The sequence below is a fragment of the Conger conger genome, chromosome 2, assembly GCF_963514075.1.
Source record: "Conger conger chromosome 2, fConCon1.1, whole genome shotgun sequence".
NCBI classification, from domain to species: Eukaryota; Metazoa; Chordata; class Actinopteri; order Anguilliformes; family Congridae; genus Conger; species Conger conger.
This window is the reverse complement of record NC_083761.1, coordinates 13,396,790-13,423,323: the sequence shown is the minus strand read 5'-3', so window position 1 is coordinate 13,423,323 and position 26,534 is coordinate 13,396,790. Positions and strand designations below refer to the sequence as shown.

The window sequence follows — 26,534 nt, the reverse complement described above, 5'->3', positions numbered from 1 at the left end:
CGTCCAAAGGGTAGTGAAAGCTCAACCTGCCAAGGTTGGTTTCATTTATTTAAACCACATTTGTTGACGTTTGGGTTAATAGCGCGTGGGCCCTTTAAGAAAAGTTACTTAGATAATAAGTCATCGAGCCACGCTGACTAGTTGATGTAGTTACTGGAATACGAAATAATATAAACAATATTCTTTTCGAAGCCATTGAGATCATAATGTAATATTTCTATACTACCCAACTGCTTACTCAGCGAAAGCTTTGATGAAACAAATAATCATCCGTTACCACAGCATTTGTGCATATCCTATGTTGTTCATAAACGCCACACTTTCTCAAAAGCCTGGTGTTATCACAGTACAGTTACTGGAGTAGTTGGTAATTGAAGGCTGCGCCCTAGTTTGTGTCCAATCAGAGTGTATCTGCCGGGGAATGAATAAAGCAGCAATGCGTAAACAAGCGCTGGAAACTCCTCCGCCCCTTCCTTCTATCATCTTTACAGAAGCTAGTTCCGTATTCTGTACTACTTTGCCACACATCATCCACTCGCCGTTACCAGCATAAGGTTACCAAATCGTGAATTTACATCTAATTCTCATGACCATGGCTTCGTGATAACTGGAAGGTAGGCGAAGGGATGCGGTTTTATTACAAGTAGCCACCGAGCAGCAGATGCGATTGCGTATCATTTTCACAAGGTACTAGTAAAGTTTGGGGTGGGATGGGAATGGTATCGTGTGTCATATATATCAAGTTGCTAGGCATGTGTCCGACCTTGTTCTATTCGATAGCGTGTAGCTATAGATACGGTGTCTGAACTAGCTAGTCCTCGGAGCAATGTACTGGCTCGCTCCCCCGTCCTTTCGGAAAGTAATACTTTTGCGTATCGACAACTTGCGTTGTAAGCCATTTAAAACGAATATGATCGTAACGTCTCACAGTAACTAGCCGTATTCATACGTTTATCGTCCAGTAAACCTGTTTTAAGGGAGGTGACGCAAATTGTGACGCTTGTGACTTCCTGGTGATGATGAGGGACAGATACAGTACAGTCACTTAGGGCTAGCAAGCACGCTTTAGATTTACTTGCTGCGTATTGAGGATTTTTCTAGCAATCTAATCCTCGGCAGTTCTGTGACGTTTGTCCATTTCGGTGCATCTGCACGTTTGTGAGCTGGATTGTTATTTTCTTTCGGTAGATCGTCACACTTTTCGTAGTAGATATTGATAATTTGCATCTTAAAATAATTTTGTAGCTGATGTCCCGTAGTTAGTATAACCAGCGCTGGGCCAAAATAAAATGCTACTGTAGCACTAAGGGGTGTTGCTACTGCTAGCCAATGTCAAAATGTAGCTAGTTAGGTTGCTTTGACCGGGCACCTGCGCATGTATACTGACATTGCACAGAAACTTGGATCTGGGTGGAAAGTCAACTGCGTTTTAGAATATTGACATGCTCATCCGCGTATGATACATTTAACGGGTAATTAATACGTGCTGACGGTAGATTATGTGAAAGTATCCTAAAGTTCTAACTCTTGAAGTCACAAAACCCCAGTAGGCTATGTGAGTGTGCGTGTGTGTTCAGGGATAGCGGGGGAGGGGCGGGGAAAGGGGGCGGGGTTCATCGCTGTAACATAACATGCACCTGTAATGTTGTGTGAATTGCGATGCACATAGTACATGCATATGACTGACAAAATTCCATCAACAAAGGCTCAAATTCGACTCCTACAATTACGTCTTTTCTGCCTAGTATATTACTTCACAGAATAAGTTAAATAGGATTAGAAATTACTTAGGATATACTTGCCATTGAAATAATAAGTCTGCTTCAAATAGATAATGTTTTGTTATGTCTTGGCATTTCAAAAAGGTATTTCAGTGCATTCCTCTAAGCATAAGCCCTGCATGTTACTCTGCATTTGGGAAGAATCCTCTAATAATGATGTATTTTATCTTTGGCAGCTCCTTGTGACCATCTGTGTTAGAAGTTAAAATGAAGTGCCCACTGTGTTGTCTGGAAGAGAATGCGTTTTCCGTGAGGTGAAGACAGGCTTGCAATGAGGCGGACGCAGGGGGAAGTCGAGCAGCGTGGGGTTGTGCAGACGCTCCTGTGAACCCTGTCCCACGCCCCCTCCCCCCCTGCACCCACCATCACCCCTCTCCTCTCGTTCCGTCTGCCCTTCCCCTTACCATCTTCCCCTCCTCTGCCGGGGCTGAAAATGGCTGCACAGAGGAAGCACCTGGTCAAAGATTTTAACCATTTCATCACCTGCTACGTGTGCAAGGGATACCTGATCAAGCCTACCACAGTGACAGAGTGCCTCCATACGTGTGAGTACCTGGCCCCTCTGGCCTGCAGGCTGTCAATCAAATTATTAATAGCATCCATTTCCCATATGCAACTTGTGCTGTAATTCTGTGGATATGTGGGGCTTCCTGAAACAGCATCCCATACTCTAACATACCTCATTTCAGGATCAAAAGCAAATTTGATTTAATCGACACAAGAGTACATACTGTATTCATTTTACAACAATGTTCTATCAAAGTTACTTTTTAATGTCCAGGCACATTGCTCAGAAAATGCAACTCAACAAGTGACTGTCCTTAGAAGACTTTTCTGAGGTCCTTTCTTTTTTAAATGTTTAGAGCTTGACATCTGTTCCAACTAAAATTTTTCAAGGTTCATCAATACATCAATACTCATAGAAAACATGAATCAAGTGGAAATCCTGCGTTTATTTGGAGCAGGCCTCTGTTTTCAAGTGTGCATTCCCATGAGCGTTAAGTGCTTGCGGATATCATAGGAAATTGCCACTGTGCCCAAGTGGAACATCGGTTGCCTACATGGCCTGCTCTGCTGTTCGTGGACCAGCCGTTTATTTTTATTTGAATGACATGCTTGATGTAATGGCATGGCAGATGTGAACACTCACTCCCAGGGCAGACAGATCTTGAGTTGTCAGGGTGAACACAGTCATCTGTGAGTTCAGTCACCATGACAACAAATATCTTCCTCTGAATATGTTGTTTGTGTTCAGTTTCTATACAGTGTGTGTGTATATATATATATATATATATATATATATATATATATATATATATATATGTATATACATGTTACAGTGATACAGTGGGCCTCAGAATTTTTGGCAGAATTTTTGGCACCCAATTTAAGAAAAAAGGCTACATATAATTATGAAATACACAGAGACTAATCTATATGTAATGTTCAACATGTGAAAAACATACATACTTTTTTACACAGTATACTTTTTTTATGAAATACAATCAAACATATTGAAATTGACAATACAATTTTTTCTTACTTTAGTTAATCTCAGTCTAAATGAACTATATTGTGTCATTGCATCACTTTCAGTTTCACTAGAGCATAAAAATAAGTCATCAAGCATGTGAAATCTCTTTTCATCCATCAGCATGGGAAAAGAACTGACCATTCAGAAGAGACAAATGGTAATTGACCATCACAAGTCTGGTAATGGGTACAAAAACAAAATGCATAAATGGTTAACCATACCACTTAGCACTGTAAGCGCAATAATATAACATGTAAAACATATGAAGTGGTTGCAAAATAGCCAGAAAGTGTGCTCACTGTCTCCAGATACTCAAACCACCCTGTCTGGCACCCACAATCATTCCATGGTCAAAGTCACTCAGACATTTGGTCTGAAAAACAGCTGGACCTCTTGACCACGTTTGCATGCTTGTATGCATTTAGTTGCTGCCACATGATTGGCTGATTAAATATTTATATTAAGTTGGTGTACAGGTCTACCTAATAAAGTGAATGTATATATACTCACAGTATATGTAGTGAGCTCCATGTCTTGGGGCAAAGACACATTTTTCTTGAATTGGCTCTGTACTCCACAATTTTAGATTTGTAGTCAAACAATTCACATGTAGTTACAGTAACACCATTACGAAGGAAGAGAGCGCTGGTGACCTCAGTGATCGCAAAGAACCTGGTAGGCCAAGGAAGATAGTTGATGACCAAAGAATTCTCACCATAATGAACAAAAACACCCAAACACCTGTTTGATAAATTACATTACATTACATTATTGGCATTTGGCAGACGCTCTTATCCATAGCGACGTACAGTTGATTAGACTAAGCAGGTCTTCCCCTGGCCCAATGGCTGTGCAGATTTTATTGTGGCTACACCGGGATTAGAACCACCGACCTTGCGTGTCCCAGTCATTTACCTTAACCACTACGCTACAGGCCACCCTTAATGTGAATAAATGAGAAATACTCGTCAGGAGGCAGGTAGAAAAGTGTCAGGAGAAGACTTCACAAACAGAACTATGGAGGCAACACTGCAAGATCAAAACTAGTGAGCTGCAAAAACAGGATGGCCAAGTTAAATGGCTAAGACGTACTGTACCTAAGGGAACCAGTTATGGAGAGTTATGGAAAAAGGTCTTGTGGACAGATGAGACCAAGAGGAACTTGTATCAGAGTGATTTGCGATTACTGAGAAAGTAGTGATGTATAGTACTTTGACACATGTCCTTTGCATGAAGTGACTGCTTGAAGTCTGTTGCCCATTACCATCACCAGGTGCTGAGTATCTCCTCTTGTGTTGCAACCATCTTCAGCTCCTGCTAGTAGCCTTCAAGCATATCTTGCCCATTAGGCCTGCTTCATGAGGTTGTCAAACAGGTGTTTGGGGGGGTTTTTCTTCATTATAGTCAGATTTTTCAGTCATCAATTTGAGAGGTTTTCCATGGCTCTTTATTTCTCGGCCTTCCTTGACTTTGGTTGACACCACTCCGGTCCTCATGTTGACAAATGCCAATAACAGATTCTAAAGTCAATCAAGAGCCTCGAATCAAAGCTAGATACTGAAAGCGCTCTTATACTCATACTAAAGAATCAATTTAACACACCTGATAATCAGAAACAATTGTGAAGCCATTTGTCCCGAACATGGTGCCCTCAAATGGGGGGCTATGTATACAAAGTTCTGTAAAAGTGTGGTTAAAGATGAGAATCTGCACTTTAAAATTATGGAGTACAGAACCAAATAAAGGAGAAAATATGTCTTTGTCCCAAAATATTATGGAGCTCACTATGAAATACCCGTTTCTCAGGAATAGTATCAATGGGTAGTATCAGCTATTTAAATACAGTCATTACTCAGCTGCTGGTGTCTCTTATACTAGCTGCAGAACTAAAATAGCCTATATTACCCTTACAGACAGCATCTACGGTAGTTTTATAAACTTGCAAGTTAGGGTCTGTCTCATTGTAGGAAATATGTTTATTACTAAATTGCTTTTTGTGTAATTAAAACATTGACCATTTGCTGTTTGAAATCTGTCTAACTGAAATAGAACCAATTTTTCACTCTTGGTTTTAAGTGTTTCAGCCTATGAGAAATTTAGCAAGAGCTACTGCACTTGTGCATAGCATATTCCACTGCGGCAATATAGTTGTATAGACAGAGTACATTTTATATGTATTTTTCTCATTGCTGTATGAAAATGTGAAAATCTTGATCCCAGTTCCATGGTAACCTGCATTACACATGGCTACACAGGGTTATTTGCTCCTGATGGTTATAGAAGCTTCTATCAGTCTCTATTATGTAGCTGTATAGAACTATCACACAAATATCTGGCAGTTGTAATGTCTGTTACCATGGAATTGGCCATAATAACATCCCGCTCTCTCCCTTGCCACTGCTGAAAAAAAGTTTTTTATTTTCCAAAACTAAGTTACGTGAGATGCTACTTCAAGTGTTTGCAGGTATTAAGGCAGGGGAGTAGTGTAGGGAAGTAAATCCTTGATGACCCTGCAGTGACCCTGCGTGAGTTTCCACTGCAGCCCCAGGTCCATTGATTGTAACTGTAGACCGCAAAGTTTAAAATAATTTTTTTTTTTATCACACTTGTTAATGAGAAATAGCTGTGGGACCAAAGCGTGCATTTGTCATGAATGAAAATGGCATTCATTGAGAAGTGTAATTATACAAGGAAATACCGAGGTGGAGGTTGTCCAACATAACAAAAAATATAAGGATGATAGATTGCTCACTGCAATGATAATTCATTTAATGCACTTTTCAATTTGTATTTTTGGTATTAGTTTGAATATATGAAGTTCCAAAGTGAGTTCCCTGCAATAAGCTCCATAAGTCTTGTGGTAAAAATGAGTTTTTCTTTATTTGGCTCTGTAGTCCACACTTTATGATTTGTAATAAAACTATTCACATGTGGTTAAAGTGCTTTTTATCTTTTATTAACATTTTTATACATTTTGATTTCACAGTTGTTTCTGATTAGTCAGGTGTGTTCAATCATTTCCACAGTGCCGGTATCAGAGAGCTTTCAGTATCTAGTCTTGATTCTTCCTTTGGAGCCTATAAATGGTGTTTGTCAACATGAAGGCAAGTTGTGCCAGTGAAAGTGAAGGATGCCATTATAAGGCTGAGAGGCAAGATAAACAAAAACAGAGACATAGGCCAAACAATAGGCTGACCAAAACCAACTGTTTGGAACATCATTTGGAAGATCATTAATTTGGAAGATCATTGTCTTGTCTTGGGATGAAGCACTGTCCAATGAATTTGGAGGCACTTGGTTGAACTTGGGCAGATATGATGCTTCTGTACACTTCTGGATTCTGCCGCTGATTTCAGCAGTTAAATTACCAATAAGGCAACTGAGGCACTCACACTGTGGGTGTTTTTTTTCATCATCATTTTAGCCTTGCTTCTTTTCTTTCCCGTGTGTGGTGTTGCGTGTTCTGGGTATTCTGTTTTCCAGAATTCCATCGGTGGAATCCCGAAGCACAGCTGAACCGCATCCCAGCAGCCTCTCCGTCACCTGACACAACATGTCATGCGTTATGTGTGGTCATGTGTGGGGGTCAGCGTGTCAGCCTGTGTTAAGGGTTGAGCGCATCAGATCATTTGTGGGGGTGAACATGTAAGGTCATGTCTTGGAGTAGAAATTCCCTGGCATGTTTAAGAGTGAACAGGTCAGGGGGTGTGTGTGCGTGTGTGTGTGTGTCCCATGCTTTGTAGGACACGTAGGTATGTGAATCCATCAACATAACACCTCATAGTGCATGAAATATAATGCACATTGCTTCTTGCTGTTCCTCTCCTCCTAGCCTGTTGACTCCACCCTCATAGTGTGAGCGAGCGTTAAGATTGGAGGAGATGCTGTCAATCTCTGACCATCTCTCCTTTCACAACACCCAGTGAAATGTGCAGTAGTAGCTGAACCACACACTGCCTGTTATGGCTTAATATGTGTGTCTGTACAGGAATATCAAGCAGTGTTTATCTTTCTGGATCCAGAGATTTAAATGCAGAATTATGTTGGTCAAGAAGCCTGCCATCATGGTTTGTTTTGATTTCAGTTTCTGCCATCATTGACTCTATATTTGTAACAATTCACAAATACATAACTTTGCTCTGGTTTCTAGACCTGCATTTTGCAGAGTGCATACCGTTTGTTGAATATGTCAGGCATCATTGTTTGTCATGGCGGGTTGTATTTTGATCAAGGCCTATTGTCCTGAGGCTTAGTGGACGGCTGACTCTTGACAGCAGCTCTCTGAGGATTTCTGTGTGTTGGGTTGTATTGTGTAGGTCAGTCTACTCTCTACTGTGCATCTATACGTGCCATGCATACATGAAAGTGGTGATAGCTAGAGGGAGAGACCGTGCCCTATATTTCCCTCCTCATAATGGGCCGTCTCTCATATTGCTGACCTTGAAGGTTGCTGCATGTTGTTGTGATATCAGCCTGGGTGGAGACGACAACTGTTTCAAATATGAAGTGGGTATTGTATCTATTATAGCTAGACAACTTAACAGGTTGAATCATTTTTCTTGTGTGGGAATATTACAAGTAATATTATGAATCAAACAAATATAGCTAACTTCATATTAATTGTTGGTCTTCTTTCTTGAGGACTACCGTAACTCAAGTTGGGGGCTTATTTAGTAATAGAGTGCTGTGCAGTTAACAGGCCGTTTGCAGGCTGAGGAGCTACTGAATGTCAAGCCAGCTGTCACCTCGGCCGAATGGAAACGGGTTTTGATGGGTGGAAAAAAAAGGTCAGGCTTACGAGTGCGGTCAGAGGTTTGTGCGTGTCGGCAGGGCTCACGCGTCTGTGTGTTGGCAACTACAGCGGCAGGCAGCGGGAATGCGATGCCCTGCTCGGTTGGCTTTGCCTGACCCCTGACCTCTCCGGCCCCATCTCATTGCTGACCCCCAGGCCCCCAGCAGGAGCGTTCACAGGGGGCGTTCCAGACTCCACACTCGCAGCATTTTCTGCTTTGGGAACTTGCCCATTAGAACATAATGAAACTACAGTGCATGAGGCGTAATGTACTGCATGGTGTATCTTTTCTGCTGCACAGATCCGTAATTGGGATAAAAATAAATGGTGTGTAATAGGTGCAGAAATTTGCTTTTTTGTTCCAGCACACAGCTTTGAAGTGAGTGAATAAGCGAGAGATAGAGAGGGAATGGAGAGTGGATGAAAGAGAGAAGGGAAGACATTAATATCCTAACTGAATGACGTTTATTTCAGTTACCAGTCAGCAGTGAATAAGGTGTGTGTATTCAGAGATTGATTCATCATAGTGATTTTTGAAAATAAATATATAATTTCTTGGCAAAGTTTCTTTTTTCTGATTGTTGGAAATGTTCACACAGATTCAGGCGAATAGATGGAACATTTTTGACGAAGCAGTAAACTGTAGAAGAAGAACTTTTTGAAATTCAAGAACATTTCTAATAAGGATATTTGTCATTTGTTCTTTTTTTAGCTCTGAAAATATCCTACGTTTTGAAAAATTATAATTGGATTTATATATCACAATTTTGTTTGGGATTCATTTTCAATAACGGGACCCATAAAGTGTCTCTGAGTTGGAGTGCTGAGCTAGGATTAGTGTTTCCCATTGCCTCATAGCAGATAATGTAGGGATATAGGCAGAGGAAACCTGATCCTAGATCAGGAGTCCTGCTCTGCGAAGCTGTCTTAATACACTCTCTGTACATGCAAGCTTTTGGCCAACTTAAAAAGGTGCTTTGTCTTGTGTTATTAGAGAATTGCTTTGTCAGGGATTTTTGTTGTCATAAATTTCAAAATTGTCTTCTCTTCTTTGCTCACCAGTTTGTAAAAGCTGCATCGTCCAACACTTTGAAGACAGCAACGACTGCCCCAAATGCGGCATCCAAGTCCATGAAACAAACCCTCTGGAAATGTTACGGTAAGATATCAGGTGAATTTTGGCCCTTGCAGAGAGGCAAAGGTGAGCGTAACTGGAATGACTTGCCTTCAGTAGTGACCATCCACCTGATTAATCCCCAAGGGCATGGTTCTGTTGAAGTAAGACCTTTGGGGACAATGAGCCACACAAAGCACTGTGAAGTCACCCAGCTAACAGAGCTGCCAGCGACATTTTCTTGATGTCACATGTTTGAGAGACATGCTCTATTTTGTTCAGCATGTAATTTGCTGAACAAGAGGAAGAGGAAATGTACCAGCAGCCTTTTAGTTTATTACAGGATTATCACTGTCCTCAAAGTGCTTTGGTTAAGGTTAGAGCCATAGAATTCTACCAAACTTTTTCATAGGGCCTCTTTCATTTATTTATTATTTTGAAACTGTAAAAAATGAAAATAAAAAGTAATCTTTCTTTGCAGAAATGTGTAATGTTTAACGTTGTACCATTCAGAGTTCGGGTTCAGTTCTGTTCACTTAGATATTAATTGTAAGGCTTTTTTTTACCATGGGTGCCCACATTTTTGCACACCATTGTATGTGTATGTATTGTATGTAAATATTTCCTTTAGTGGAGATTCATCATATCTACAATTGACTGGTGACTGATTTAAAATGTGCTATGGGATTTGAATGTCCCAACATTTCATATTTTTATTTCTGGTTTTATTGCAATCCATTTAACTTTATAAGTGGAACAAGGCCAATCCCTCGTATATCTTATTAAAAATTGAAGAATGTTTCAAATTAATAGCATGACTCGAGCAATAGATAAGACTCTGGCCTTTGTACCGCTGAACTAGAGTGATATGGGGCTTTGACAAATCGAGGTTTATGACATGGTTGTCAGTTGTCTGCATGACTTGTGGGGGAGTCAGTGCTGCGAACATGAAGCCTGGGTGGAGATTTCCAGTCAGCTGCTGAACCGCAAGCTTCAGCCCAGTTCTCTCTTTGAGGCCCACCCCCAACAACCCCCACCCAGCCGGCCCTAACATCTCTCCAGCTCACAAGAGCCATGGCTGTTTGTAACCATCCATGGATGTGCTGTGTGTTTAGACTGCATGGTACAGTAATGTGTCTTCTATTGTACGGGCAATGTAAAAAGTAGTGAGATAAACATGGATGGCAGCGGTTCAGCAAAAATGTAGCCATGTGCCCAGTGTCAGCAACATACAGTATAAAGGGTCGATCTAATCTCTTCACACTTCCCACTAGAGAATTGGTCGCACACAGAAAATCAAAGAGCATGTTGTATGACTTTAGATCTATCTTGTAAGGTATTGTCGTGCACATTTCACTCTTGCAGAGTTGTTATCTTGCAGTGTCACATTTTGAAAAAGGCATCACAGGATCACATGAGCTTATTCCCCATTATTGCAGAATAGTCTCCAGTTGCATGTGTCATTATTAGTGTAAAAAATGTTGCATGTGCTGTAAGTCCCGCCATATTTATTGGTTCATTTATTTATCTGTCTCTAAAAAAACTCTTATCTTTGAGTTTGTACTTCCTGTTCCTCACTGGATTGTTCCTCTTCAGTTCCTGTCTCCAGTCCTCTGCAAAGCCGTACTGACCCCTGTTCTTTTCTAGGTTGGATAACACCTTGGAAGAAATAATTTTCAAACTTGTGCCTGGACTCAGGGAAAGTAAGCAGCTTGCATCCTGTACATTATTATTGATTGTGCCAATAAGTGTGAAGCTTTTACGGCTATGGAATGAAAGCTTCATAATGATTAAATGGCACACATATGTCTATGCAGTCATGTATTTCTGGCCAGATGGGCTTTCATAGATTTATAAAAAATGCCATTTTAAAGCTTCCTTTGACTGACCTTCATGTGGTTAATGCAGCTAGTAATGCAGTTCATTGTCTTTATTAAATTACACATCACACCCATTGGCTTCAGTAATCCCATCATTTCACTTGTGCTCTGCACAGTTCTACATTTGCAATTTCCAGTGTCTGTGAACACAAGTTGTATAATGTTCTCATAATGAAATGAGCTTTCTTCCCGAGTGGCAGTTTGCCAGAATTATACATTCAGAAAATGCAGGTCCTCATTGACAGTTACAAAATAATTGAGAAAATCTTCATAATTATGATCCAAATATTGGAGGTGGCATATGTTATACTCTTGGGTGCACATGAGTTTGACTTAACAAGGTGTGTTCTGTACGGAATGACCTTGGCTACATTAAGGGCTGTGTCACAGAGAGAGAATGAGGATGTATTTATGTGAAAATCATTCCCAGAATCTGTCATAAGAATTGCTGCATTACAGCTGATGTGGGACTTGATCTTTGGGAGCCTATGTTAATGCAGAGGGACCCCAGAGTAAAGTGAATCATTAGCTTTGAATCGTTTTCTGTATATGTTGTCAATACATCCGTTCAAACGACAGTTTAAATATGCCATGTGTAGTTCAGAAAATGTAAAAGTAAAATCAGATCATTAATTAATTAAGTTATTCAGTGAAAACCATTAGATTGCATTGCATTTATTTAGCAGACACTTTTATCCAAAGACACATACAATAAATGCATACCGAATGTCATTAGAACCACTACAGAACAGGTTGGATAAGGTAAATAGGCCAAGTCATTAAGTATGGCATGTCAAACTATATATAGATAAGGTGAACAACTACTACACCACCCAGATAAATACAAATGCAAACTGGAAACAGTCATAATAAATCCATATGCTGATTTTATTTGGAGTTTCACCATGTTTTATGTTGGTTTCAGGTTGGTTACTATATAACTGTACTATATAGCTGTTTATTTAAAACGATTAGATCACAAACAAATACAGTATACATGACGCATGGACACATGAACAATTATTGATTGAGCAGTACTCTGAATTGTGTGAGTTGTATTTATACTACATCTACATTCATATCTCCATTTGTTTTTGTTTGACTAGGGGAGGAACAACAGGAGATCGAATTCTGGAAGAAGAACAAGTCAAAAGAGAATGGTGATGGTAAACCCCGGTTGTGCACTGTTACGCCATCACAATCCACTTCTCTAAAGAGACATAGCTTCTGTATGACTGGATTTGGAGAAACACGAAGGGGAGAACGGTACCCATAGAACAAGGGCTGCGTCAGAGTAAACTTAGATTAAAAAGAAAAAGTTGATTTTGTTTTCTTCCATGAATTTCATGTGTTCTTGGTTATTCGCACCAGTTTGTCCTTGACAGTTGGTCATTCAGTGCAAGTGAAGAGAGACCTTAATGGATTATAACAGGTGTTTTCTGGCTCACTGAGCTCTCTAGCTGTGTGCATCATCATGTCTATATTAATGGTGAGATCATGGTGAGATCACAGCAGCGCTTTGTGGCCAGTGCATGTGCCGCATTTAAACATCCACCCCCACCCCCTGAAGCCACCAAACCCCTTCTGGAAATGACATCACACTCTGTCACATTTCCTTCTAGTTAGTAGTTATGGTGCCAGCAAGCCATATTATGCGCATGTTGAAGTTTCAAATAAGAAAACCTGAATGAAACACCAAACCTCTGAAGAGAAAACCCATATATATGCTCGCTTGAGCTGGATTTTGAGGTTATTCCATTTAAGCGGTTACTTAATAAATAGTGATGGATATGGAATTTATAAATATATGATGACATAGGAGATGAACTCACATCACTGCCAATGAATCGCATGACAATGCTGCACTGGTGGTTGAACGTAGTTTTTTGTTGGGAAACAAGAAATATGGCTGGGGATTGCTTGCATGAAAGAGGTATTATTACTTCTAATGGCAAGCAGTTTTTTTGGTGGTGTAATCTTGTAAAACCCTGCGAGCACAGATTATTTGCTGAAATGGGTATGGAAACGCACGTGTTTTGGATATTTAGTTTGTCGAATGTTAAATAATTCGGATAACATTTGCGTGAAATTTGAATGGAAACATTCTACTTGGCTAATGACAAAATAACTGATTATTTTGCAGTGAAAAAAACAGAAAAGTCCCCATTCTGTCCTACCACTCAGGGCCTGTAAAGTTATAAATGGCCCTTCATTTTTCACCGAATAACAGGGGTAGAAAGTGGCATTTTTCTTTGCCCAATAAGCCGGGTATACAGTTTCGCCTCGGCTGTCAGTGACCGGCCTCGTCGCGCGGTAATCGCCTGTCAGGGTCTTTATGGACGCGGGGCTGTCGGTCGGCGGGAGATGGAAGGTGGAGGTGTAAATGAACCTTGTTTCAGGTGAAAGGGATGAAAGCCCCCTGGCAGGAAGCGCGATAAGGAGGCAGACAAAAGCGGCGGCCTCCATTCTGACTCACGGGCTCAGTGGGCGATGCGGTGGGTGGCGGTGAGTCACGACAGGAGGCCGGGAGGATGCGGAGCTCCATTCGATAATGGAGGGGCTCGCGGAGGGAAGGCTGATTTAATCAGCGGGAATCCGTCTTAACCGCCGCGGCCGAGGCGCCGTCGCTGTGGCGCTCGGCGTGATTGATTGACGGAGCCGGCGGACGGCATGCCGAGGTCTCGCGCAATCCCATTCCCGTCTCTTAATGATGAAAAATTCATTTTTCGGAGAGGTATAGAGGTGTTTTTTTGAAGATTATGGTGTCAGACCACACTTTTTGGGTGCAGGCCATTTCTGAAATGAACTTTCAGTTAGTTTCATTTTCATTTTCATACAGAAGTCTGAAATGAAAGTAAATTTTTCTGAAAAGATCCTTGCAGGTCTAGATGTTAAGTGCATATTAGCTGTATGTTTATCTACGGGATTTGCCCCCAAAGGTTTATCTGAATTGCTATTCCTGTTCAAAGCCCTGACTATGTTTAACAATGTTTAACAATGCCTGAACAATAGTTCCCTTGCTCCTCCCCCCCTAACATAAATACAGCCTTTCGCATTATTTTTTTGAATTATTTTTGAAGATTTTTTGTATTTTGACACATCTCTGGTCAGTGGAGTCACCTGTACCTTAACTTATCAATAAAGAATTCCAGCCAGTCAATCAATCAATCAATCAAGCACTCAGTGTTAAGGCAATATCTCAGGCTGAGGCGTATTGCTGAGTTGCATGTCCTCAGCCATGGCATTGCCTTTAGGATGGACCACCTTGCTGTGTCTGGCCTTCAACAGCTGGAGTGTAGGAAAGGAGAAAAGCTTATCTGCCACATCTAAATGTCACACGAGTTAATGATCTGACATTCTCAAATTGATGGATCATTTTATGCAGCACCAATTGGAAAGTATTACAAATAAAGAAAAAGTACTGTACTGTGATTTCATTCTTAGAATGGTGGAGATTATTTCTGCAGTGGAGCACATGTAGCTGCCTATAGGAGACTTTAACACGGGGCCACAGTGTCCGCAGGTTTTCGTGGTTTTCTTTCAATCAGCGGTCAATTAAGGCCTTGAGAACAAGTTGTGTGGATTCTTCAGCAAATCAATGACTTGAATTAACCACAGGGCCAAGAACAACCCAAAACCCAGCAGACACTGCAGCCCTCCAGGACTGGGGTTTGACACATGCTGTAAACCATCAGTTTACACTTTCAGTTTCATCTAATGATAATGTGTAATGTGACAGCAAATAAGGTTTAAGATGCCTATAGAAATGTTTGAAGAGATGTAACCACACCAATGCAATGGCTCAAAGCACAGAGTGAAACTATGAAGGAAAAAGACTTGTATGATGTAATCTAAATTTTAATCCAACAATAGGGTTGATGTTTTGTCCATCAGAATGATTCACTTTAGGATGTTCTGATGAAGCTTCGCACAGCCAAAATGTTAACCCAATCTTTTAGAACTTTGATTTTGGAGCGTTACATCAAGTGTGCGAGTCCTTCAAAGTACACGTAGAGGCCACACAGATTTATGGATTAAACCCCATTGTTCTATATCTGGCAAGGTAAAGTAGGTTTTCAGTGTGTTCAGGTCTCCTGGTTCCACTGTTCCATCCTGCCAGGTTCAGGGATTAAGACTCGCTGTGTTCTGATGTGTGGTTCAGTGCAAAGGTAGAGCCTACGCTGCCTTGTTTTGGCATGGTTTAACGAGCATTCCTGCCATTTTCTAATCATTGACATGCAGGAGTAAGTGTGACCAGAAATCTGAAGGCAGAAATCTGAAGCTCCAATCTTGGCTGGATGTCTTTCTGTCTCAGCTCTCAATATATTGTGGAAAATTTTTGATGCTAGAACAAAACCAGTATTTGTAATCAATATTTGCACAATATAATGCATTGAAAACTAAACTGAGTTGGCTTTGTCCCAGAGGTTTGGGCTCTGCCACCACACCACTGGGTTGGCTCATAAATCATACTGGTAGAGCTGAGTGGTGGTGTGTTGTGTTGCTGTTTGTTTGTGGAAAGTATAATGTTGGTGTTGTGTTCTGGCAGAAGATGGCCCCAGGTCCAAGAAGCCCAGGATGGATGATGACGATGAGGAAGGTGGAGACCAGGACTACCACAGGAGCGACCCCCAGATAGCCATCTGCCTGGACTGCCTCCGTAACAACGGGCAGATGGGGGAGAACATCGTGAAGGTCAGCCATCACCTCTCCTTCTCCTCCCCTCATCCTTTTCTCTGTTCTCACCTTCCCTTCTTCTCATCCCTTTTTTCAACTCTCACAACCTCCCTTTCCTTTCTCCTATTCTATTTACAAACATTTATCCCTTAATTTTACCCCTGTTATTATTGTTATTATTATTAATAAGTAAATGCTGAAATATATCCCGGGATTCTTTTTTTATTTAAGTAATCAGAAATGATTCCCGCCTCATGTAAACTAAAGGCATTAAATGAGGTGTGAATTGTACAGAAATAGTTCTCTCTTCTATCACACCCCACCTTATTTGTTTTTCCATTCCCTTTTTTCACCCTCTCCCTCCCTCATCTCCTCCCAGCCTTTAGCTCCCCCCTTCTCCGTCATCTTCCCTCTGTTCCCATCTCACTCCCTCTTTCATCGTCACATCCCTCCCCTCATCCCCTCAAGTGGGTAGAACCTGAAAAACAGTGCTGGCTTAATGTGCCTTGCTTTCCTTATGTACAATAAAGCTAATGTTCCAGCTTTCAACTGAGGAAAAAACATCTGGCGTGGAGTATTTATTTAGCAGAACTCCTACTGTGTAAAATGTGATATTCATGTAGACGCACACCACTGTCGGCAGGATTTCATGCATTTCACTACAATTTGCTGCTCATTTCCATTAATACTTGGCCTTCTTCTGATTAACCCTGAAGTTGGGATCCATAATTAGGAAACTCCGTAGATTCCTTTGTATTTACAAAAAAACTTCAAATGGTTTATATTGGAGTGGTCATGCTCGCCATGTTTTGCCTCTGAAAAGGTCACACTAACAGAGGGGCACAGTGCATTCTTGGTAAAACCAAAAATAGAAAAAAACCCAAGATGAAAGAGCCGTGCATTAATGCAAATGTGTGGTGCAAATAAGAGAGTCTGAACTGATGTAATCCTGTTTTAATACCCACCTCCAGGGCTTAATGAAGAAATTTATACGCTGCTCGACTCGGGTGACCGTCGGAACAATTAAGAAGTTTCTTAGTTTGAAGTTAAAGCTTCCAAGTTCTTACGAGGTGAGCTAGAAATGGATTTTACCAACGAAATGGATTGAACCTTTGTGTCTCTTCTAATGTTATAAATGGAGAAAGCTGTTGAAGTTGTGCATGTGGCTTCCCCACACGGTGTGCTCAGTGGGGAAAACCATCCTCTCTTTATCAGCTGAGCCATGTGCTGTGACCGTTGCCTGCTTGAGGGACAGGACAATGGGCCTCATGCAAGAAGACGGATTTGTTCTTACATCCCTTAAATCTCTTAAAACAAGTGATTTCAGATAACTTATTTAGAATTTTTCCTGAGGTAGGAACAACATTTATGAGTGGTCCCGACCTGTCGTAGGAGTCATGTAATTAAGAGCATTCAAACTAGGCATTGCAGATCAAATATGAGTCAAGATTCAATTACGAAAATGTTCTTGCATGCTGCCCATTGCTTCTCAGTAATGCACCAAACAGCATCTGTGTTCTCCTACACTTGCCATGTTACCTGTCAGAGTCCAGCTCAATGCTCACTGTTTGTCTTATTTGGCATTGAGTTGTACAGAAGGAAATTGCACCTTCAGTGAACAGCATTTAGAGCCATTCCAGGACTTATCAAAGGATGGATGGATGGTAGATAGAAAGAAAGATAGATGGGAATGCCCTTTCTTCCCATGAGACATGGCCAGTCTTTGGCTGTGGTTGGCTGCCTCTGTTAGTGGACATATGCAGGTACAGCTGTGGCATGCCCCCACTGTTCTGCTCCAGTCCACCCCCTGAGGCCTTCCCCTGTCACACTCACACTCACCAGCTGCTTGTCTCCCCACAGCTGGATGTTCTATGCAACGGAGAGATCATGGGGAAGGACCACACCATGGAATTCATCTACATGACCAGGTGGAGACTCCGGGGTGAAAATGTAAGCTGACGTGAATTTTCATCATAAACCTCAACTTTTATCTATTCAGTCTGGCTCTGTCACTGAATACCACAGCTACTCTCTCTTTCTCTCTCCCTCTCTCTCCATCTGTCCCTCTTTCTCTCTCTCATACTCACAAGAGAGACACTTGCTTTTAAGACGATTGCCCCCATTAGCCAGCCTAAAATGGTGTTAACGTGAAGGAGGTTCTCAGCTCTAATAAAACCTGAAGCAGGAAGTCTGGGGAGAAACTTCATTTTTGGCTAGCTTTGTTACCTGTCGAATCTGTCATTAAGACCTTGCATTACCTTTAAGGGAATGCCACACAGCTTGATCACAGCACATGTGTTTCCTTGAAAGAAGGAAGACAAAAAGATGAAAGAATCTGTAAGGAAGCTGTTTCGGGAATGGGAGCCTTAGGGGTCCATCAATGCTTAGGCCTACAGTATCTGGGCTTTTTGGTGTAAGCTGTAGTGCGGTTCCATGTGAGGGACTGTTTCAAGGCTTTCTCCGTAGTTTTGCCTCCTCCAGTTCGGAGCTGTAGCTCAGCCAGCTGTGAAATTGTCTGCCATTTGTGAGCCAATGAAAAATGGATGAACTATTTTTTTTTTTGCCAGATTATTTTTCTGTAAATGAACAGAAAGAAACCTGGGACACACCCTGGGCTTTCCGACCTTATGGAAAATGAAATATTCCTTTTCCTTTCTTGGGCCACAACAAAACAGAGAGCAACTCTCTCTCTGCCACTGTATACCGAGGGGGACAAAACAAAAATCACAGAATGGTGTTTCTCTCAAATCCTGTGAAAATTGCATAAGTCATCCTACCTAAAATCATACTATACTTTTGGAAAATTGTAAGTGTCTGAACTTATCTTGTCCATTAATCAAACATGCTTTAAATATCACAGGGATCTTCTCATATGCCTAACAGTGTGTGTCTAAATAGTACATTTGGAAAACCGTATCATCTTCCATTGACATTACCCTATGTAACATTTCACGTCTGCAGCTTTTCAGAACAAGAAAACATGGCTCTCATTTGACTTCTTTTTGTAATATTGGTAGCTTTCGCAAAAGCCGATTGTTGGCACTATGACATTTTATCAGCAAGGGTGGAAGTGTAATCAGTGAAATGCAATCAGTGATTTGAATGGGAATGGCAGACTCTGAAAACCGGAGTGTCATTGATATGCCTTTATAGTTAGAGAAAGCACAACTGCTGTCTTCCCCAGGTTCTAATATGATGTTCTGTGACATATTCTCCTTTCTGCTTGTGCACCCAGCTGTTTGGAACTCCAGAAAGAGTAATTGCAATTGACTCGGTGCTGAATAATTCTGGTAAAGTGCAGTCAGCTTTCGGTGGATCAAGTGAAATTGAACGCAGTGAATAAAAAGCTCAAACGGATCCACTTCCTCCTTTTTTGCTTCACCCGAAATAGGTAATGTTATTTCTATTTCCGGAGGACAACCTTGGTTAAACTGCTGACTTTTTTCCCCCACACTTGACCTAGAGAGCCCTCCCAGCAGGATACCTTGTCGCTAATTTAGGAGAAAGGAGGGTCCCCTTAAAACGATCTGGGCAGGCTTTCACAGCAGGGGGGTCAGAGATCGTGCCAGGAGAGCATGCGGTATTGACCCAGAAGAGACAAGCATGGAGAACTCTGGACAGCTGTCACGATGAGGGAGGCCATTTTGAAAGCCCATCACCTGACCGCCTCCGTTCCCCCGTAGCACTGGCCTTAGTGAGTAGATGCTCCCTAATGACTGGCCTGCCCAGCAGAGTAGCCTGTCCTTGTGTGCCCTGTGCTGTGGGTGGATCCCCTGACTGGGACCTGGGACTTCTTCATCCTTTCTAAGCACATCGGGTCCAGCATTTCTCTGCTTTTTTCATTGAGTTTGAGTGGTGGTCGGGCCCAATAAGCTTAGCTTTTTCTTGGCAGTCATTAAGGATTAAGGATTTTTTGACATAATACCAGTGTCTTGGATGACAAAAGCATGTTTTGCACTGAAAATATTTTCTAAAATCTATATTTTTAATGTCCCTTGCAGTGTAGGTTTCATTTTAGTAGAGTATATGCTTCTTGAGATTATGACCAGAGATCCATGTCCCCTACAGGAGGCGAAGATGAATTGCTCTTAGGAGAAAATGTAGCTCCTTAGGACAATATTCAGTTCATACTGTAGTTTGCCATTATGGCAGTCTAAAAATTACAAAAAGCTTAATGTGCAGATTTCAAATCATTTTTGTCAAGATTCAAAAAACAAAATAATAAAAAAAATGAACCTTCACAAAAATTAAATATTTTAAAGTGGAGCCTTGGGTGGCATTTCCCAACATACAGCAGTACGATATTCAGTGCTCATGGTAAAAAATAGAACCTTTGAAAATTATTTTTTCACCAGTGATATGGGTTACGGCAAGACTGCTTCTGAGACTGATAATACTCTTAGCGTTTCCCAGAAGAAATGTCATAAACTGAGCTACACGACCTTGCACCTTGTCACGACATACATGTAAATATCCTCCCATTGGCGTCTAAAAATAGGGGCCTGCTTGGCCCAGGACTGGCACTGGATACTGGCAGTAAGCCTTTCAACCTGAGGGAACCACAGGTGCTATCTGCTCCCTCTCACTGCGTTCACATCTGCAGATGACTCACTCACTTTCAGTAAGGACCAGGAAGCCAAACCGTCTGTTACCCCAGCCATGCAATGTTGAAGTACTTCCAAGTTATCTGTGGGTGTTTTAGCCTTTGGTTACCCCACAAAACATGCTTGCATGCAGTGCAGTCCTTAAGTATTTGGATAATTATTTAGTTACGCAGTTTTTGTTGATTTGGCACTTTACTCATGCACATTGGATTTTCAATGAAACGATGACAATGAGGGAAAAGTACAGATTTGCTTTAATTTGAGGGTGTTTGCAACCATATCACAAGAACATTGTATATGTAGTTTTATATGTAGTTCCTCAATTTTAGGGGCAAAACGTAACACAAAAGCAACACTAGTCTGGATGGGCCAAATGCAACACACTGTAGAGTGCATGGAAGATTATTTAATGCAGCATATTAACAGTAACAGTAACTATATAATAGTTATAATTATATACTTGAAGAACCCTGTAAAATGATATCAAATAAATGTTCTACATTATGGAGCACTGGATTCTCTCTTATTCCCCATATTATACTGCAATTCTGTATTTGCAACTTTAAATCCTAGGAGATTCACATCTACATAATACAGTAGTCTATGCAGTCTATTGTCTCAAACACAACAATGTGAAAGTCATGATAAATTTTCATATCTATTTTTTTTAATGCCCAGCAAATTAAACAGAAATAAAATCTAAAGATTGCTAATGATTCCAGCATACCCTTCATGAATACACTTTACATTACATTATTGGCATTTGGCAGACGCTCTTATCCAGAGCGACGTACAGTTGGTTAGACTAAGCAGGAGACAATCCTCCCCTGGAGCAATGCAGGGTTAAGGGCCTTGCTCAAGGGCCCAGTGGCTGTGCGGATCTTATTGTGGCTACACCGGGAATCAAACCACCGACCTTGTCCCAGTCATTTACCTTAACCACTATGCTACAGGCCGCCCCTACACTTACCAGTGTCTCACCAGCATTTCATATTGCTTTGTTAAATAACAATAATAGGATTATCAATGCAAACCCTTACTATTTACATTAGTTAAAAAGCCTGTGGTGCTTAGTTAAATTGATGGTGCCGGTCAGTTAACATTAACATACCAGAAGTGTGTTCAGCTACAGAAAAATGTGGCATGTTTTTGTTAGGTTTATTGAGGAGGAGAAGGTCAAACTCATTGTAATAGCTTGCTACCAATTTTGAAAAGGCCTGCTAGCTGCATCTTACTTCTGGCAGTTGTAGCTGGTAAGAGAATGCCACTTTTTGGTCTTTATGCTGGTTTGACAAGATACTTAGCCGCATGTTAGCTTGTCAGTTGTAAAATATCAATATCAATATTGCCTGGCCTCTTCCGCGAGACAGGTTTTAATCATGGCATGACCAGTAAGAGGGCCGTCTCCCTTTCTGACTGACGGGGGGGTGCTGGAGTTACCGGCAGGCTCACGTCAGACGTCAGACGTACCTCTGGCAGACAAAGGCCTCCCAGAAACCTGCTGCCAACTACAACTTGCAAATTAGCTAAGAGGAGTCAGGAGGCACACTTTTTGAAAACGGTGGATGGGTCACACTGTACATATGTTTCACTTCACAGTTCCACTAATGGAAAAACAGTTTTTTAAATGCTATTAATAAAAACATTAAAACAAACAGTCAAAGACATACCATGGAAACTAGATATAATGCTATAACTGCACCAGGTAAAAAAAATGTTGAGTTGAGTTTGAATAGTGTCTTCCATCCACTTCTAAGCATCTCAAAATTCCTTCCAGCAAGGGGTGACTTGCTTTGCTTGTTCTGTACTGTACTGCTGTTGCAGTAGACTGATGCCAGTGCCATCTGATGTCAATGCCAATGTAGTTTGATATTTCCCAAGGCACATTGTTTCACAGTCGTTGTTTCACAGTGTCACAGTATCACAGTAATAGGAAACTGGTGCTAAGGATGTCACATTTTTCAAATGAATTGAACTCTAGTCTAATCTAATTAATGCAGGAAATGTAGTTGTCAACTGAGTTCTTGATTGATTGAAGTAATACCTCAGTTGTGTTTTTTGTCTTCCCAGGCTTATCCCATGGTGCTGGAGTATCGGCCGCGAATTGACTTTGGTTAAGCGGGGACAGGCCCAAGCAGGAGACTCCTGCTGAAACTCCAACCCATCGACAGATCGCACAATGAATGGACCTGCCTGGCAAAGGGGAGACAAACATCTTCTTCCAGTTCTCCTCAGATCCACATCTGCATGCAGTCACGACTCCTTTTTGGCCTTATCTTCATTTTTATTTGTGTTCTTTAATAGTCACGCATTTCTCCTCTCTTCTTCCCTACTCTATCTTTCTCTCTCTCACACACTCTCTCTTGCTCTCTCTCTCTCTCTACCATCCCACAAATACACAAGGTAGTTGTTTGGGGACACACTTTGAGTGATGTGAGTTCTTTTTAAGTGATGTGACTGCAGCCTATGAGTCCACAACAGTCCTTACTGATCCGAAGGGAGAGAGACTTCCAGGGCACAGAATGGTGTGGGTGTCAGATCACCTCCAGTGGAGTTTCTTCCATAGTGTGTGATCCATGCTGTGGAATCTGGGGATGGAGGACTCCGAAGGCAATGGCTCAAAATGTGTCCTTGTTTGTCAGGAGTATTGAGTTAGTAGTGCTTCAGATCCCTGAAATTAATTCCTTTCACAATTTGTGAAAGTCTGATAGATTCAGTTCCAATGAAGTTGACTCTTAAAGGTACAGCAGTGCACAAGGTTAAATGGTTGCACTCTTAACCACTACTTTGAATCATTTTTCCTGTGAGATGTTTTATAATGTTACCATATGACAACAAGTGCAGGTGTTCTGCCCCATACGTTGAGTAAAGCCTGCATGAAAATTGAGACTATGTTTCAGATTTACGGTAAAAGGGTATTTTAAAGGTATAAAACTGGGAATACTAAAGACACATGTTTCTCTAATTATACCTATGTCCAAAGGAAAATGCACTCCCATTTTCATTTATTATAATGAATATAAAAACGTCTACCCAACCTCTGGAACAATGAACAGTCTTACTCAAGGAAAAGGGACCAGTAACATTAGACCTGGGCAGGCTGTGTTGGACCTCAAGACTGAATCCGTCGGTGTACGTTAAAACACTTGCGGTGGTATAGTAACAGTCTCTTAGTGGAGGCCTTTCCCAGCATGCCTCTGAAGTGCAATGCTGCACGTGATGGACGATTGAGCAGTGCCACAAGCCTCATTCTCTACCATCTTTGACTCTGTAGATAACTCGACAAGTATTGCACCGGTTTACGCACACATAGCATGTCATTGGTACATTGGTAAGAAAAAGGGTATGAGGAGTTTGCTGTGACGTGGGGAACCAGTTCTGTCTGTTTGTAACGCCTCTTTTGTACAAGGTTTGATTTTTATACATGTTCTTGTAGTCATTCTCAATGCAATGGAAGTCAAGTAAGCAACACTGAAGTAAGTTTTTTTTTTTTTTTTTTTTTTTAAGAAAAAATAAAACAAAACAAAAAACAAGGAAGCTGTCCCAGATGTTGGCAATGGCAAATTCCCTGTACATGTATGTTTGCCAAATGGGACTTTTTTTAAAGGTTTACTTGTAGATGCTGGAGATTTGTACAAACTCTGTTTCGTTCCGCTGTTTTGACGATCCAACTAACTCCTCTCCCCACTCAAGGTGCAGTATTCCAGCTGCCACCATGTCCTCCCCCCCCCCCCCGACTCACGGTGATTCTCGCAGTATCTGGCAGCTCGGCCTGTTTAATGTAATGGCGAAGGATAAACGGATGCAGTAATGCTTGCGTTGTATTTTTATTCTTCCCATTGCCGCGTGAGTCATCCAGCCTGGCCTCTTCCGCGAGACAGGTTTTAATCATGGCATGACCAGTAAGAGGGCCGTCTCCCTTTCTGACTGACGGGGGGGTGCTGGAGTTACCGGCAGGCTCACGTCAGACGTCAGACGTACCTCTGGCAGACAAAGGCCTCCCAGAAACCTGCTGCCCCACAAAGCCACAGTTCTGACATCCCAGAATGTTGCCTAAATACGGAAACGCTACATTGATGGTAATTATGCATTTGTGACGGCTTGACTCACTCTCTGGCAAGGACAAGCCAGTGTTCAGAGAGCAGTGGTTCTCTCCTCCCCAGCCAGACTGCAATATGATTACCCAGGCGGCTTCTCCTGACAATCTCTTGAACTGGTAATAGCTTTTTTGGCACTAGGCAGAGGAATATTGATGGGTTTTAGTCAGATAGATCTGAATGCGAAACTCACGTTTTTTCACGGACAGTATCCCTTGCCATCTGAGAACGTCGGCAGCAAGGGTGACCTACATTTGCTTAGATTTCGTCAGATGCCTGTTATTAATTAACCTCTTCTCTGTCTTCAAAGTATTTTTAAAGCGATACCCCTGTTTTGTTTTTACTCCCACTCTGATTGTATAGCTATGGAAAGGTTCACTATGTTATTTTAAATATATTCATATCGGTGTATAATTTCAATGACTATGTTGAATATTTCCAGTGACATATGGGTAAATACATTATTTAAGAATTATCGAGGAGACTAAGTTGGTTTTTAAAGTTGAGACATATGAAGGGAATTTTCAGGGTAAGGTGCAGTAGTGAATCATATTTACTTGCAGGATCAGGATTCTGTAGAGGCGTAGCCGCCTTTCTGTGGCTGAACTTAATTAAGGGCACAGAATTAGGACAAGCATTTTTCATCATGTTTTCTTTCAGGAAGGAGAAAACAGATACCATGTCTCAAAACGTCTACCTTGAATCACTCCAACATTGTTCAGTAAAAGAAAGAAAGAAGCAGAAAGAGTCGGTGATTGAGGGAGGGCAAAGAAATGAATTGTCTTTACTGCATTTGTCTTCAAATGCTGTTTCCGTTTATAATTTGATTGAAATTCCTTGATGCATTCGACAAATATATTTATAACCTTCCATATGCCAGCTTGGATTTCGTCTGTATTTGTGCAAACAAATATGCAGTTGCTTTGCGAAGTGTGTGTGGCCATACTTGCAGCCAGTAAGCACCTGTGGAAACAGTGTCAGGGGGATGTAATGAAATGGCTTGTACAGACGTCTTTACAAATCTCCACTACTACAGCCGTTCACGTGTTACTTAGAAAGTACAACTTCATTTGACATTGTTCTTGTCACTCATTCCTTTACAACAGAGCCTAAGAAACTGTATGTCAGCTTCTTCTAATAATCTTTTCACACTTGTGCTTTTTCTTGTTTAAGGTGTCTTTGAATAGTGTTTATAAAACTACTCTGAAACCCCACGGTGGTTTAATTGTTAGCTGAGAAAAAATGTTTAGACTGAATAATCCTTGAAATGTCCTCGTTCTGCGTTAAACAATATGATGTATTTTTGTAATGAGAAGCACTTGTAGATATTTTATCTTTAAATTAAACTGTATGTGTATGTTTTCCAAACATAAATGCTGCTTAGAATAATCTATTCTATTTTTCAATGTAAATGTGCCTGAACTGCATTCCTATAGAGATTAGAAATGTATATATGCAAGAGTTGTTCTATATGTGACTTGACATTATTAAAAAAGGAGAAAAAGCCTCATTTGGTGTTTCTTGTGTAAATTTGTGGAATACTCGTGGTATGATGAAGCACATGGCAGTAATGAACATTATGCTAATCTCATTTGGAATAATATTTTCCAAAATCAGAAAAGTGTTGCATTCAGTATCTGTTCATAGACCTCAAAAATGTGTCACCAGGGTTACCTCTTAGACTCGGTGCTAGATCTAGCCTCACTTCCAACAGACTCATTGTTCTCATTATTTGACTCTAACGTAGCCAGAAAAGCATTTTTACTAAGAGTGAGCGACATTGGCTCAGGCAGTAAGAGCAGTTGTCTGGCAGCTGGTTCGATCCCGCTCTGAGTGTGTCGAAGTGTCCTTGAGCAAGACACCTAAAACCTAAAACACTCCTGACCAGCTGGTTGGTGCCTTGCATGGTGGCCCATCACCGTTTGTGTGTGAATGGCCGTGTGGTGTGTGTGAATGGGTGAATGAGAATCATCCGTTGTACTGCGCTTTGGATAAAGGCGCTATATAAATGCCTACCATTTGAACATTATGCTAATCTCGTTTGGAATAATATTT

General features: G+C 41.2%; 1 protein-coding gene across 4 annotated transcripts; it reads left to right on the top strand.

The window, feature by feature from the left end:
* Positions 1-476: 476 nt before the first annotated feature.
* On the top strand, positions 477-25,989 carry pcgf5b (polycomb group ring finger 5b). Of its 4 annotated transcripts, none has more exons than XM_061233109.1 (9): positions 477-614; positions 1,958-2,326; positions 9,170-9,266; positions 10,869-10,924; positions 12,208-12,267; positions 15,651-15,796; positions 16,750-16,848; positions 17,639-17,728; positions 22,453-25,989. In XM_061233109.1, exons 2-9 carry the CDS (start codon positions 2,215-2,217, stop codon positions 22,498-22,500), a joined length of 708 nt encoding a protein of 235 aa, XP_061089093.1. In that variant the 5' UTR covers positions 477-614; positions 1,958-2,214; the 3' UTR covers positions 22,501-25,989. The 4 variants fall into 4 exon arrangements, with proteins under 4 accessions (XP_061089093.1, XP_061089095.1, XP_061089094.1 ...); XM_061233111.1 differs by having other exon boundaries at positions 488-687; positions 12,208-12,261; positions 15,654-15,796; XM_061233110.1 differs by having other exon boundaries at positions 488-687; positions 12,208-12,261.
* Positions 25,990-26,534: the final 545 nt, after the last annotated feature.

Coding starts and splice junctions, on each gene's coding strand:
- pcgf5b (XM_061233109.1), top strand. CDS start 2,215: ATGGCTGCACAGAGGAAGCACCTGGTCAAAGATTTTAACCATTTCATC. Junction 12,268..15,650: donor GTCAAAAGAGAATGGTGATG/GTAAACCCCGGT, acceptor GTGTTCTGGCAG/AAGATGGCCCCAGGTCCAAG. Junction 15,797..16,749: donor TGGGGGAGAACATCGTGAAG/GTCAGCCATCAC, acceptor ACCCACCTCCAG/GGCTTAATGAAGAAATTTAT.